The 15,120-nt window shown below is 45.9% G+C and overlaps 1 protein-coding gene across 1 annotated transcript in view; it reads left to right on the forward strand.

Annotated features, from left to right (window-relative positions):
* SGPP2 (sphingosine-1-phosphate phosphatase 2) overlaps positions 1-15,120 on the forward strand; it is a 109,812-nt gene that overhangs the window by 83,927 nt on the left and 10,765 nt on the right. Inside the window, 1 exon segment of the mRNA XM_043577967.1 lies at positions 1,431-1,520. Within this exon segment, the coding sequence (XP_043433902.1) occupies positions 1,431-1,520 (90 nt within the window).

Below are 15,120 nucleotides of genomic sequence, written 5' to 3' on the forward strand. Positions count from 1 at the left end.
CTGATGCCCAAACTCTAACTTCTGAATGCATTAACTCATTACTTTTTAACACTTTTTCTTAAAATCTGAGACCCGGTTAATGATAAATGTTAAGAAAAGACGTACGACCATGTGTGATTGTATTCACATCTTACATCAGAAAGAATGTGTTGGGGGGACACCTGGGTGGCTCAGCTGGTTAAGCATCTGACTTCGGCTTAGGTCGTGATCTTATGGTTCATGAGTTCAAGCCCTCCATCAGGCTTTGTGCTGATAGCATAAAGCCTGCTTCGGAATCTCTGTCTCCCTCTCTCTCTGCCTCTCCCCTGATAGCACTCTCTCTCTCTCTCAAAAATAAACAAACATTAAAAAAAGAACAAAAAAGAATGTGTTGGGCTTGGAGATGGAAATTGTAGCTTCTGGTTCTGACTCTTACCCTTTACCGGCTGTGTGACCTTGGGCACAGTCTGCCTCTCTGAGCCCAGCTCCTATTGTGAGGATCAAATGGGATGATTAATGGGAAGGCATCTTTGTGCCAAAGTTCAATAGCCATGTAAGGGTTATCAAGTTTAAGGCTGTCTTCATTTGTGGAATGGCCCTAATGATAGAGCCCACTTTGCAGAGTTGTGTGACAATTGACGGAGCAGGTGACTGTACAGAGCCTCACGTAATATCGACAGCTCTCTGTCATCTTTACCTTTCTCACCGTGAAACCCCACAGGTGTCAGTGCTTGAAGCACATGGGTTTTATCTCTACGTCTCTGTTTCTGAGCAGAATATCTGCATGTTCCTTATATGACTCCGCATGAGCCGGATTCTTCCGCTCATGTTACCCGCCAGCGAATGTTGAGATTCATTGTTGAGATTCAATGAGATTCATCATTGGCTTCATTGTTACCTGCCAGCGAATGTCGAGATTTAGCGAAGTCTGGATTTTTGCCTTAACATCCGTAGGTAAAGGTGCCCATTCTTCGCTTGGGCCCATTGCCCCTGGGCTTCCTTAGGGAGCCAGCTGTTGCCAAACTTGACCACACGGCACTCCGTGGGGACGGAGCTGGTTGGAATTCCAGGTGGCAGTACGGCCCATCCACCTTGCCCCTCGCTCAGCACTGTATACTCCATACATGTTACTCTATGGAGAAGAATAGGTCGAAATAAAAAAACGATGTACTTCACGAAAACTGGCTTAAGGCCGAGTTCTAACGAAGTCTCGTTGGTATGTTTATAGTTTATATGTTGTGAAACTTCCTCCCAGCGCTATGGTCCTGGGCGCCCTCCCCTTTCCTTTGCTCCATTTTCCCACTTTTCAAATGGCTTTAGACCATCAGACTGCTGGTCTAGGGAAATGGAGATTGACTCCGGTGGCTATTAAGCCAGGATGCTCTCCTCCCCCGGCGTCAAACTACGTGAGCGTGGTCTAATCGCCTTGTTTTCTCTTCTCCCCCCGACAGTATCCCTTTGTTCTGGGGTTGCTGATGGCTGTGGTGTTTTCCACCTTGGTGTGTCTCAGCAGAGTCTACACTGGGATGCACACGGTCCTGGTAAGTCCCTGTGGGCAGGTCTTGGGGTGACTGTCCTCCAAATAACACCGCGGCCAGCGTGTCGGTGTGTTTTTTACGCTGCATACTTCTACAGCTATTTGCATACGTGCTTATACTTCCCATCAGGCCAGCGAGGTAAGTAATTATGATGTTGTGACTCTTGCATAATAATAATAATGAATCACTAAGATAATATCCAGGGAGGGGCGCCTGGATGGCTCAGTCGATTAAGCATCGACTTTGGGTCAGGTCACGATCTCTCGGTCTGTGAGTTCGAGCCCCGTGTCAAACTCTGTGCTGGCAGCTCGGAGCCTGGAGCCTGCTTCGGATTCTGTGTCTCCCTCTCTCTCTGCACCTCCCCGACTCTTCATTCTGTCTCTCTCTCTCTCTCGAAAGTAAAAACATTAAAAAAATTTTAATAGAAAAATTAAAAAAGAAAGATAATATCGAGGAGGCTGAGCTGGGCTAGGCTCTCCTGACTTGAAAGAGTGGCTAGAATGACAACAGAGACTCGGCTCATTTCTTTTCATGCTGGTTTACCCGTGATGCAGGAGCAACGCCCAGGGTCAAGGATGGGAGCGTGTGGATACGGCTTCCCACTTAGGTCCTCACAGAGACGGGCCTGGATTGTAAGGCTCTCAGCTGCCCTCTCCAGGGAAAGGGTCCCGTCGGGTCAAAGGAAGGCCTTGCTTCCTTTCCAGACTGCTCTGGGCTGGTCTTGTGGTGACACAGAGAGACGTGTCTGCATTTAAAGGTTCGCCTACCCTTTTACCGAATTGCGTATGTTTCTAGGGCTGCGGCGGTTCGCGCGGTTACAGTGACCTCAGAGCTCTGTTTCCGGGTGTGCCAGCCAGCTGCCTTGGAGTTCCAGAGCACGAGGCTGGCCATGGCTAACCACAGGGCACTATTTATCATTGTAATTGGCACAAGAAAGATTTCTCTAGAACGGAATGGGCCCTTGCTAATTGTGTTACTCTCCGTGTGAGGCTCAAAAATTGTGTTAGCAGAAAATGGCTCTGAGGGAAAGGCCACCCTCCTGCCTGTCCTCCTGGTGTCTGGTGTTGGCCATCGCAAGAAGGGTGGCGGGGAGCGGGGGTGGGGGGTAGGGGGGCAGAAGCAGCAGAGGTGAACAGATGGATTGAGAGAGCTTGTGAGAATGAGCAGAGGCAGAGGCTGGGAGGACGTAAACCCAGAGAAAGGGGGCGTATGGCCGCACGGGATGCGGTGAGAGACCCTGGTGCTTTCCTCTTAAAGCACAGGCTAACTCAGAAAAGCAAGGAAGAGCCGAAAGCCACTGGAGTCAGGGCTGGGCCTCGGGGGAGGCAGGCCAGGTGCCACATGGAGGGAGCGCCAGACAAGTCCGCGACCAAGATAAATGATTTTAATGGAACACTTAGAAAAAAAGCAAAATTAATGCAAAAAATGTCCATGATAAACAAAATGTCCATATTTTTCTTTTAAAGTTTATTTATTCATTTTGAGAGAGAGGGAGACGCAGAATCGGAAGCAGGCTCCAGGCTCCACGAGCCATCAGCACAGAGCCCGATGCAGGGCTCGAACCCACGAACCGTGAGATCATGATCTGAGCCGAAGTCGGATGCTTAACCGACTGAGCCACCCAGGCGCCCCCAGGATATCCATATTTTAAATAAAGGCCAGCTCTGACCCTGAATTTGCACGACCCGGCAGCTTCTGCCCCATCCTCATTCTGGCCCGACCAGACCTTGAAGACGCTAGGGGAGCAGTTAGGAGACCAGGCGCTTCATCTCCCTCCCGAGACTCGTCCTCACGGTCCCCGTCCCGTCACACACACAGCGTATCTGGCCTCTGAGCCGACAGGGGATGGGAGAGGGGAGCATTCTCAATTAGCCACACCGCTGCTTCGCATTAGGAGGAGGGTCCCTCCAAGTACGGCCGTGGACTTCAATGTGGAACCAGCCAGCACTCTCGCGGGTGTTTGGCATTCCTTTCATCTGGGGCTACTTTTTAATTTCCGCAGGCTTTCATAAAAAGGGATCGCGAGAATTCAGGTTGAAATGCAAACCAGCATCAGCACGAGAACGTGGAGCCGCAGACATGAGTAAAGGGCACAGAAAACCCACCTCAAGAAAGACACAGCTTGGTGCCTGTCTTTGCTTTTTAAAGTGGGTTATGGGGATGGGGCAGCAGCTATTTGCAGGGAAGACTGTTTAAGCCTCTTATTCAGCTGCAAGGAACGGGCCCAGCTGCTCTCTTTGGGGCATCCGTCCCAGAAGAAACTGGAGCAAAGCTGTAGAAACTTCTTCCCCACCCTCACCCCCATCCCGTGGCGCCATCGCCACCCCCCCCCCCGGGGTTTCTCCCACACGTGGAATTTTATTTCATAAAGATCTTAGAGCCGGACGCGGGCCCAGGCCAGGGTGTGACGGTACGTAATTCCTAGTAGCAGGAGGGAACAGTTCCTTTTAATAGCAGGATCGAGTTAAATTACGGATTGGCAAGTCTTTGTCACTCAGCAGCAGCTGAATAGTTTACTGCAGGTGCCGGGCTGGGAGCCAGATCTGCGAGATACACACGGAAACAAACCCTACCTCACCCTCCCGAGTCTCTGTGTGTTGATGGTGACAGATGTGCGAGCTGCTGACGCCTTGGTGTGACAAATACTGTACTTCGCATGGAGCAGCTGGGCCGGGTCTCCCTCCTGGACCCCTTGCAGCCACCGGGGACTGCCTCGCACTAATGGTTCTCAGTGACTGCATAGTCACATCCCGGGGAAAGCTTTTTTAAAATCTCCCCCGGGGGGTATTTGGACACCCACATGCATAGCAGCGGCGTTATCCACAATACCTAAAGAATGGAGACAACACACACACACACACACACACACACACAGATCCTAAGCATTGGTATTTTTTCAAAGCTCCTCAGTTTAATGTGCAGCCAGGGTTGAGAGCCATTGATTAGACTAACTGTCCTGCAGAACTGGCTGTGAGCACGGAAGGAGCTGGAAGGTGGAAGGCAGGTGGAGAGAGAGCCTATGCAAGCACCCGCCACGTCCACGTCGTGAACTGCTCTCATCGCCCACGACCGGGACGTGCCCAGCTCGTAAGTCAGGCAGGTAGCTGATGGCTTGATGCCAATGGCTGTCTGCGCACAAAGAAGAAGCAATTCAAGCAGCGCGGAAATAATACACTCAGGGGTATCTTCAGGGTATCTCGCCCCTGAAGAAACCACTGCGTGTCAGGGGGTGAGTGGTTTGCTCTCTGATGTCAAGGCTTTGGGGACAGGCTCCGGCTGACTCCTGGGCAGGCCTGAGTGAACCTACGTGTGGTGCCACCATCCTGCGAAACCAGCTCTGGTCCCACCTCAGAGATGGGTGTCTCATCTGCCAAGATGTCTCAGTGAGAAAGTTGGGCACCGCCCTGGCTCCTGCCTTCCCACGCTCCTCGGGTGGTCACCGAGCTGAATTAATTCTGACTCACACCACTGCTAGAATCTTATTTCCGTATCTGATTATGCAGTCCCGTGCACGGGGAAGTGTCTCCATCTCCTGCTGGATGGGGATAATGCCACCTGTGAGCTCTGGGGGAATCGACCTCGGAGAGAAGTCAGTACTGTTCGTGGCAAAACACGGGGGTAGAACACGGTGGCCTCGATGACATCCTTGAGCTGCTGATGTACCACCGCTGGGGCCACACCACCTCTTGGCTTGGTCAAGGTAAAAAGTTCATCATTGCTCAAGCTGAGTTTTATTGAAGTCTTACATTTCCCATAGGGAAAGGTGTCCTAACCGACGATTTACGGAAACGTGTGTGTGTGTGATTTCACGTTCTCTTGGTTTGAAGAGTAAACCAATTGTAGCCAGCTGTGGAGGGAAATGAAGAGAGGGCAGAATGCGTTGGAAGGACTGGGACAGCTCATGGAACTCAGGGTTGAGCAGCTAAGCCTCCAGAAGGATAGAACCAGGGCGTCTGAGAGCGCCTTCCTCTCCCGCTAGAGTGCCACTGTTCAAAGAACCCCACAACCCCTCTCTCACGTCAGAAATCTTAATTTCCAGAGATGAAAGCTTGATTGCCCTGGGTGCTACCCTTCGGCCAGTGAGCCTCAGTGAGGGGAATGGGACCCAGAGTAGAGACAAGACCCCAGAAGCCACCCCTGTGGGCTAACAAAGGCAGTGCCCTGAAAACAGGGGCCAGAAAGTTCTCACTCCTGAGAATGCCCAAACCCAAGTGGTTACCATCTGCGCGAGTCAGGACTCCTTGAGGGCAAAGAATAGACACTAACTCAAACTCACTTAAGCTTAAAGGACAAGTCATGGTTGTTTCCTTTTAAGTTTATTTATTTATTTTGGGAGAGAGAGCAAGGGAGAGAGAGGGAGAGAGTGTGAGCAGGGAAGGGGAAGAGAGAGAGGAGAGAGAGAATCCCAAGCAGGCTCCATTGCCCGTGCAGAGCCTGATGCAGGGCTCGATCTCACGACGGTGAGATCATGGCCTGAACCAAAACCAAGAGATGGACAATTAACCACCTGAGCCACCCAGGCATCCTTGAAAATGTATTGGCTTTTATAACCACACGGTAGGAAGGGTAGAGGTAAGGTAACCCTTGGGAGGATGGGACCTGAGGTCTAGATCTTTGTCGGAAGTCTCCCTATGCTTCCCTTAGCTTCTCTGCACATCTCTTCACATGGTGGGGTCATATTCTTGGGCTGTCTTCTCTCTGAGGCTAGACCCAAGGAGCTCTGGGCTTAAATTCTTTGTTTTATTCCTGAAAGGATGGCAGTGGGGAGAATTTCCGGAAAGCGTCTAATGGCCTGGCCCGGACAATGAGCCCATTGCTGCGTTAAATGTTGTTGGAGGGTGCCAGGCGATGGTGGTTGGTCCAGCTGGGTGGGGAGCCGGCTTGTGTGAGCAGGGGCTGTGACAGGCGGTGAGGGTCAGGGTTAGGATTAGGGTTGGCCTGTAGGAGGGGCACTTCTCCAAAATGAAATGGATCTGTCCTCAGAAGAGGTACCCAGGGGTACCCTTTCTACACTGACACCATTGCATCTTCCTGCGCTTTCAAGGACTCAAAACCGGACATTATACTTGTTTATGTGGGGAAAGGAGGATGAGAGCGAATCAAGAAGGTCGATCATACTCCGTTTTCGACGCCTGAAACGAATCAACTTGTACAGAATTGATTTTAAGTCTTTTGACTGATAAGGCGATCATCCCCAATACGTTAACGGTAAAATTAGCCCCAAGTTTTGTTGTTGTTGTGATTCGTGAATGGTTGTTCCGTTATTTTGAACTTGAATGAGCTGAAATGCTCTTCTATTTTATTGTCCCTGAATTGTTTGATGTGTGGATAATTATATAGATATTGGGTTTTATTTGCTTACTCATTTGTTTCGTTCCTCTAAGTATTGCTTTAGTTTTGGTTGCAGTTGGAGAAGGTTGAAAAGGCTTCTCAAATATTAAATTATCTGCAGCGCATACAAAACTGTATCCTGGCTTTGGACTAGAGCATTTTTGGTGGTTTTTTTTTTTCTTCAAGTTCTTTGAAACTACTTAAAAAAAAAAAACATACTTCAAACTGCCTTTCTTAATATGGAAAAGAAAGCTAATTATAATATAAATTATACCCAACCAAGCCTTACTTTCTGTTGTAGGATAAGTTCGTTACTGAGATAAAAAGGGAATTTGGTTGTGTTTTGGAGCACTACGTTATTATGCCTATTGTTGTTTTCTTTACCTTGAAGAGACGTGCTTTTACCCTCTTATGAAAACAGAGAATTGTTTCTGGTTTCAAAAGTAATAAGCACTCATGGTAAAGCATTCATCCTCTCTTGTTTTTAAAGTTGTTGTGGGTTTTGTAAAGACTAAATCGTTATTAGTTAACCACTATAGAAGTCCACAGAGCCATTTGTTAGGGTGATATAATGGGAAACTGAAGACATTGTTATGTTTCTGTATTAATCAAACTAAAATTAGGGCATTTCCAGTAAGAACTGCTTGTGGTAGGTATTCCTAGCCATCAACACAGGCAAATTCATTTTTTATTTCCTTTCTCCACCCTGTCCAAAAAGCCACAGTTGGGGCCTGGTTTTCTTTTTAAAAAAAATTTTTTTTTCAACGTTTATTTATTTTTTGGGGGACGGAGGGAGACAGAGCATGAATGGGGGAGGGGCAGAGAGAGAGGGAGACACAGAATCGGAAACAGGCTCCAGGCTCTGAGCCATCAGCCCAGAGCCCGACGCGGGGCTCGAACTCACAGACCGCGAGATCGTGACCTGGCTGAAGTCGGACGCTCAACCGACTGCGCCACCCAGGCGCCCCTGGGGCCCGGTTTTCCATCTGTTCTGCAAGTGTGAGTTGAGGGGGCCCAGAGGAGTGCTCTGGATCCAGGAGGGGAGCCAGACTGAGCCTCGAATGCAGCCCGCAGAAGCTAGGCACAGGCAGAAGTTGGTCAAAGCACTAGCATCACCCAGAGGCCAGCGGTCCCTGCAGGGCAGGACCCCCAAATTTAAAGGACTGAAGCAGACACACACTGGTACTGGGCCAGTTCGCCTCCGACCAGAAGCCGCTTGTATCCTTCCTGCGGCGGTAGAAATTGGTTGGCCTACGAAACTGTTCTAGTCTGGTGTGTGGTCAGACCTGAGGGAATGTGACCATTAAGTGGCAATTAGCCTGCCTGGGGAGGAAGGCCAGGGAACTATATGAGGCTAATGGCCGGGCAGCCGAGCCCAAGTGGACGAGGCCAGCAGCTACAGAGATGGTCTCTCTCGGTGGTGTCAGATGGGCAAGGTGGCCAGAGGGAAGCAGGTAGCCTACCTCAGTGACAACGTCCCCAGAGTGCCCTTATCTCTCAGACTGTGGGAGAGGGAACTCGGGCAAATGCTCGAAGTCTAGAATTGTATTGACCGTGCATTCACTTTTGCTTACGTGAATAAGAACAGCCACGTCCAGGGACAGAGCACAGCTTTGAGGTCCAGCACTGCTGGGTTGCATCTGTGTTTTAGGTGAGTTCCAGTTACTAGTAACATAAGAATAAGAGATTGGATTGAACCTTCCATGGAAGCCCAGTGTCCGGAGGTTTCTTTCTTTCATTAGGTTCTTGCTTTTTGGAGTATACAGCGTGTTACGGTTTCACTGAAGGGTGATGTTTTTCTATAAGCTTGTAATCGTACGTCTCTCTTAACAGAAAATGCACTGGCTTCAAAATCTGTCCGATCAACTTTTGGAAAAGGAATCAGACCTTCCCATGTATTTACATATTTTTAAAAGAGCTTCTTTGGCCCCTTGGGAAAATATATATATATATGCAAACTTCGACCATGATGCTCACGGCAGCTGTGAAAATATTCCACAAAATATTGGCATTCCAGAAAATATTGGCATGAACTTGCACCTTATCCCCCTTGCAACTTTGTAAATTGTAACTAGTTTGTCCTAGGGCGGAGAGGTGGAATGATTTGCTGTGATTCTCAACTAACCACTGAAACCCGAGAATGGAGCCATTTCTGAATCAAATTCGATCATAAGGAGCATTCGGTTTAGTTCAGTAAGCAATAAACTATTCACCTTCTCCAGAAGGCAGATGTACCCTCTTAGAAAAGAAGAATCCTACACACTTAACATCAGTACCCCCAGGCCCGCTACACTGCACCTCCCTCAAGGTACCCACACCCCAGTTCTCTGACACCATCCCTTAGCGGAACACCCTATAAATGGAATTCTATGTTATGTGTGCTTCTGCCTTGGGCTTCTTTTACTCACCATTTTCTTTGTGATAATCACCCATGTTGTCATATAGAGCTTTCGTCCGTTCATGTTTACTGACGTAGAGTATTAGAATGTATGCCCATATCACACTCTATCCCTCCTATCAAGGATGGATATTTTGGATTGTTTCCAGTTGGAGGTTATTGTAAATGATGCTACTCTGAACTCCCTTTTACGTGGCTTTTAGAGCAAATACGTACATTTTAACACTGGGTACGAACGCACAAGTAAAATTGCTAGGTCATAAGGAGTGTTCAGCTTTAGGATACGCTGTTGTGTCTCCTGAAGAATTATACCAATTTCCACCCCCTACTGGTGGTATATGAGATTTCCAGTTCTCTGCATCTCTGCCCACCCGCCTGATGTCGACCATTTTCATTGTAGTTATGCCCGTGGGTATCTAACAGTAGTCCATTGTGCTTTTATTTTGATTTCTCTGATGAATAATCACATTCAGTCCCTTTTCATATGTTTGTTGGCCATTTATATATCCTCTTTAGTGGAGTGCCTGTTTTTCTTTTGACCTTTGTTGTCGTCGTTGTTGTTGTTTTTACTGGGTTGCTTGTCTCTATTGGTGACTAACTGGTCAGATATCTGTACAGTATGGCAAATTTCTTTTCCCATCTGATGGCTTGCCTTTTTACTCTGTTGGTATCTTTAGGGAAAGAGAGGTTCTTAATTTTAACCTAGTCCAATTATCACACTTATGTTTGTAATTTTCTGTGTCCTGCTTAAGATATTTTTGCCTACCGTAAGGTCATGAAGATACTCTCTTATGTTTGAGAAGATTTAGTATTTGGCTTTTCTAATTTAGATCTACAGTCTACTTGGAATTGATTTGGATTCATCTTTGTTCTGTAGGGATACCAAATATCCTCAGCACTGTTTATAGGGATTATCCTTTTTCCATTCACTGAAGCATCAACTTGGTCATAAATCAAGTCACTGTGATACTCTCTATGTATATACTCTCCACTCTCTTGCCTATTTGTCTTGATGCTAATCCCACCCCCTTATTTACTTTAGCTTTGTAATAAGTCTTGAAGTCAGGTGGTAAAAGTCCTCCAATGTTCAAGTATTTTAACTTTCCTATTTTTGATCCTCTATTAGCTTGTTAGAAAGTCTTTATGGGGCGCCTGGGTGGCTCAGTCGGTTAAAGGTTCGACTTCAGCTCAGGCCATGATTTCCCCGTGTTGGGTTGTATGCTGACAGCTCAGAGCCTGGAACCTGCTTCAGATTCTGTGTCTCCCTCTGTCTCTGCCCCTCCCCTCCTCGTTCTTCACCCCCCCCCCCTCAAAAATAAATAAATATATTTTTTTAAAGTTTTAAAAAAAAGAGTCATGGGACGCCTGGGTGGCTCAGTCGGTTAAACGTCCGACTTCAGCTTAGGTGGTGATTTCGTGGTTCGTGAGTTCGAGCCCTACTTCAGGCTCTGTGCTGACAGCTCGGAGCCTGGAGCCCTCTTCAGATTCTGTGTCTCCCTCTCTCTCTGCCCCATCCCCTGCTCATGTTCTTTCTTTTTCTCAAAATAAACATTAAAGAAAAACTGTTTAATAAAAAAAAAAGCCTTTACAGATCATTTAGTGTTTACCCAAGAGATTATAACATGCAGCCTTGATTTGTGAGTCAAATGCAAATTAGTACCTTTACCATTCCCTGGGAATAGTGAGTCATTAAATGAAATTCAATTCTACGTATATTTAAAGCCCACAAGAACTTATTTTTATTGTTTTATAATTAACATACATTTAGGCTTATCCACATGTTTATCCTTTCCGTTCTTCATTCCTTCCTGCAGTTCTATTCTTCCATCTGGCATCTCAATTCTTTCTGCCTAAATTAGTCTATTCAGTGTTTCTTTTAGCATGGTTATGCTGGCAGTGAATTCTCTTGGTTTTGGGTTTTGTTTTCTTTTTTTTTGGCGGCGGGAGGTGGAGGGTGGGGAGAATGGCTTTATTTCACGTTTGGTTTTGGAGGATATTTTTGCTAGGTATAGAATTCTTTGTGTCCTTTCCTTCAGTATCCCTGACCTGGATTTTTGCCATTTCTACCTGCCCACAGTGTGTACTAAGTCAGTGTAACCAGCTTGATCAGATAACAGTGAGTTTCCAGATTTCATATTTGTCAAGCCAGGATGACTATTTTTTAAGATATGGATAATCCATTGGTATAGGCTTTCGGAGGGCATTTTGCAGAATATATGGCTGTCTAAAGTGCACATTCTTAGTATTCTGGGCTTCTATCCCAATTTTAGTTTACTCTAAAGCGTATAATTGCACACGTGTAAAAGTGAAAATAGTGATAATAATAGAAAACATTTATAAAGCTCTTATGATCTTTCTAAGTGCTAAGCACCATTCTAAGTGCTTTGCATATATTAACCATCTCATAGCAACCCTACGAGGTGTGGGGGGGGGGGGTGCTATTGTTTTTCCAGGCTTACAGAGGAAGCATACAGAGGTCAAATAACCTGACCAAGGCCCTGTAGTTGATAAGAGATTGGACTGAGATTGAAAACCAGGCAGTCCAACTTCAAAATCGTGCTTTTAATTACCACTCTGCCCTAACCCTCCAGGATGTTTATTAATGCATTTAATAGCACACAACAAGAACATGCTAAATGTTCATCAATCAGATCTAGTTAAGTATTTCCATAGAGTGGAATGTTCTATAGCTATTAAAGTAATGCAGTTCTGTAATCATGAAAAGATCTGGATGGCATATTGTCAATGAAAAATGCAGGTTACAGAACAGCTTATAGTATATGGTCCCATTAGTTATGAAATTGTGCGTGTCAGGGGGTGGTTATGGATAGAGTCCTCTGCAATGCCTTTTTAATAATGAGCCTGACTTGTTTTTGAGAAAAACAATAAAGCTATTTCTGTTTAATGGACAGAGAGTGTATCTTACTCTTCCTCTATCCTCATATATTGCTTGGTATGTAATAGTCAGTTGAAAATAAAAGCACATGATGGCTGCTGAATCATGATGGATGAATTAATAAATATTTGAGCTCTATTATTATTTACATGAGGATTGAGGATTTCCTAGAAGGAAGATTTTAGACTTTATTGTCATGAATGTTAACTCTTCTTTGGGAATTTGCATGTCTTAGTGTTTCTTTCTTGCACTGTCTGCCCCCCCACCCTTTTTTTTTTTTTTTAAAGAAACAACACTTAATTTTGGCAATAAAACCAATACATGAGTTTCAAAGGGCTTACTTCCTGCATCCTTTTATTGTTTGGGGCTCAATTAAATTGGCAAACCGTTGACTAGAAAAATTCCCCTTAGTTGCTATAATCCTACCTCCCAAATCTGACCGAAAAAGGGAACTGAGTTCTCAACAGAATTCATATCCATCCATCCCTTCTCTGTGGTGCTGTTTCAGAAGATGAAACTCACCTCGAAGAGTTTAGAGCTGTGCTGGCTCAGGTTGCCCTTAGAGAAGAATAGCATTTATTTCACTGGCCGCAAAGGGCAAAGGGACTGTTTATCCATTGCAGCCGTCAAACTGCCTGAGAACTGGTCTTATTAACAAAGTATGTCCTTCTGGGACATGAACGTGAACAGGGCCACAGCAGACAGATGCACAGGAGTAAAGGGGCTCCCTTGAATCCTATGCTCTGAAAGTCAACATAAGGTCCAGAATTTAATTTTAATCTCAAAATGCTATTGAGGTCTGTGTTTATGTATGTCCGTGGGAATGTTTCTTAAAACATGCTCAATTCAGAAAGGAAGTGAATACTTCATGTATCATGTTTCTTTTTTTTTTTTATAACGTTCATTCATTTTTGAGAGAGTGCAAGCTGGAGAAGGGCAAAGAGAGAGGGAGACACAGATTCCGAAGCAGGCTCCCGGCTCTGAGCTGTTAGCACAGAGCCTGATGCGTGACTCGAACCCATGAACTGTGGGATCATGACCTGAGTTGAAGTCAGATGTTTAACCAACAGAGACACCTGGGTGCCCCTCATGTATCATATTCATAAATGCACACAAGGCTTCCTGTAAGTGCTGCAATTTATTTGATTCTTTTTTTAAAAAACCCGAAGCCTCCACAAAACTATTTCATATGCATTGATTGATGGCACAATTTGGTTTCCACGCCATACCTCTGAGCTCTCGCTACGCTTGTGCAAAGGATCACCCATGTACCGCAATCTTATGCCTCATTTGATCTTGGATCTCACTTCTCCATTTAATAAAGCTACATAGTTTCGCCTTCTCACTTGGCATACACTTAGTGGAAAGGAAGTGATAATCCTGTAATTGAGATTGTCCAGCCTCATCAAGGACACCACATGACTGTATTTGACATCACTAGGACGGTCTGCAAAGCAAGACCGATATTTTTCAAGTCTCTCGTAATCTCCAGTTCCTACTAGGATGTAAGGGCCACAGACCGTGCCCTCCAGAAGTTCTATTTTGCACAGGGAGCCAGGACTCAAGGGTTCAGGCCAACATTTCCTAAGGTCAGTGACAAAGGACTGGCACAGATTTACTTTTCCTCTAAATGTGAGCACTAGGTCAACAAAGAATCTTCAGATCTTTCTCTTGTATCTGGTTCTACACACAAGAGTTTCTACATCAGATTATCACCTTAGGACTTTCAAAAGCTGTAGTCTCACCTTTGTGTGGTACTCCTATGATTCCGAAATCGTACTCTTCTGTATATTTCAAAAAAGCACTCCAGAAGCTCTGACCTGCTACATTCACCATGAAAAGTCCATGCTGGCCTCAGGGATTTTTAGCAGGGTGAGATGGTATTGGGCATTCATATTGTAGTCCCCTGACCAGCAGCCTCAGCATCACCTGGGAGCTTGTTAGAAATGCAGACTCTCAGGGTGCCTGGGTGGCTCAGTCAGTTAGGCACCTGACTCTTGATTTTGACCCAGGTCATGATCTCATGGTTCATGAGTTCGAGCCCCGCATCAGGCTCGCTGCTGTCAGCACAGAGCCCGCTCTGGATCCTCTGTCCCCCTCTCTCTGCCCCTCCTCTCTCTCTGCCCCTCCCCCTGCTTGTTCATTCTCTCTCTCTCAAATAAACAAACAAAGAAAGAAAGAAAGAAAGAGAAAGCAAAAGATAGAAAGAAAGAAAAGGAAAGGAAGGAAGGAAGGAAAGAAAGAAATGCAGACTCTCCAGCCCCACCTGGACCCACTGAATCAGAACTTGACTTTTAGGAAGCTTCCCAGCAGGTTCTAATGCAAGATACGATTTGAAAAGCACCGAAACACCCTACACACAATATCCCAGCAAAAATGGGGACAACGCCAATTAAATTTCGACCTGCATGGGCCTGTTCAATTCTATTGCATTGAACATGACTTTCTTCTGTTCTCTTCTTGCTCAGAGGCCCCTCTGCCCACCCAGATGGGAGAAAAATCGCTTAAATGTTTGACAGTGCCTTTTGTGTCTTGAAGCAGATGGTCCTTCCCTATAGTTTCATTCTTACAAGCTGCTTAGCAGTTGTCAAAGATGATGTTATAACCTGTCTCGAAGCTTGTTTGATCTAATGTCATAATCCTGTTGACCCGCCTAGCCTTGTGATTCATCATAGTTAGAGCTGTTCATATTAATGCGAATTATGGGTGGGGAAATTCTGTTTCACGAAGGTCTACTGTTTGGACTTGTTCGATTCTGTGAAGCCAAGACAAGCAGATGATTATTTCCTAACTCATGCTGTATATGGACTAAAGTTTAGACACTTATACCTAAATATATTTCTAGTTAATATTGATATTGTAAAAAGCATGCAGTAGTATCTTATAGCGTCATCACATTAAGAAACATTAACACCTTGGGGCGCCTGGGTGGCTCGGTGGGTTAAGCGTCTGACTTCGGCTCAGGTCATGATCTCACG

The sequence above is a fragment of the Prionailurus bengalensis genome, chromosome C1 (genome assembly GCF_016509475.1).
Source record: "Prionailurus bengalensis isolate Pbe53 chromosome C1, Fcat_Pben_1.1_paternal_pri, whole genome shotgun sequence".
In the NCBI taxonomy this organism is placed as follows: Eukaryota; Metazoa; Chordata; class Mammalia; order Carnivora; family Felidae; genus Prionailurus; species Prionailurus bengalensis.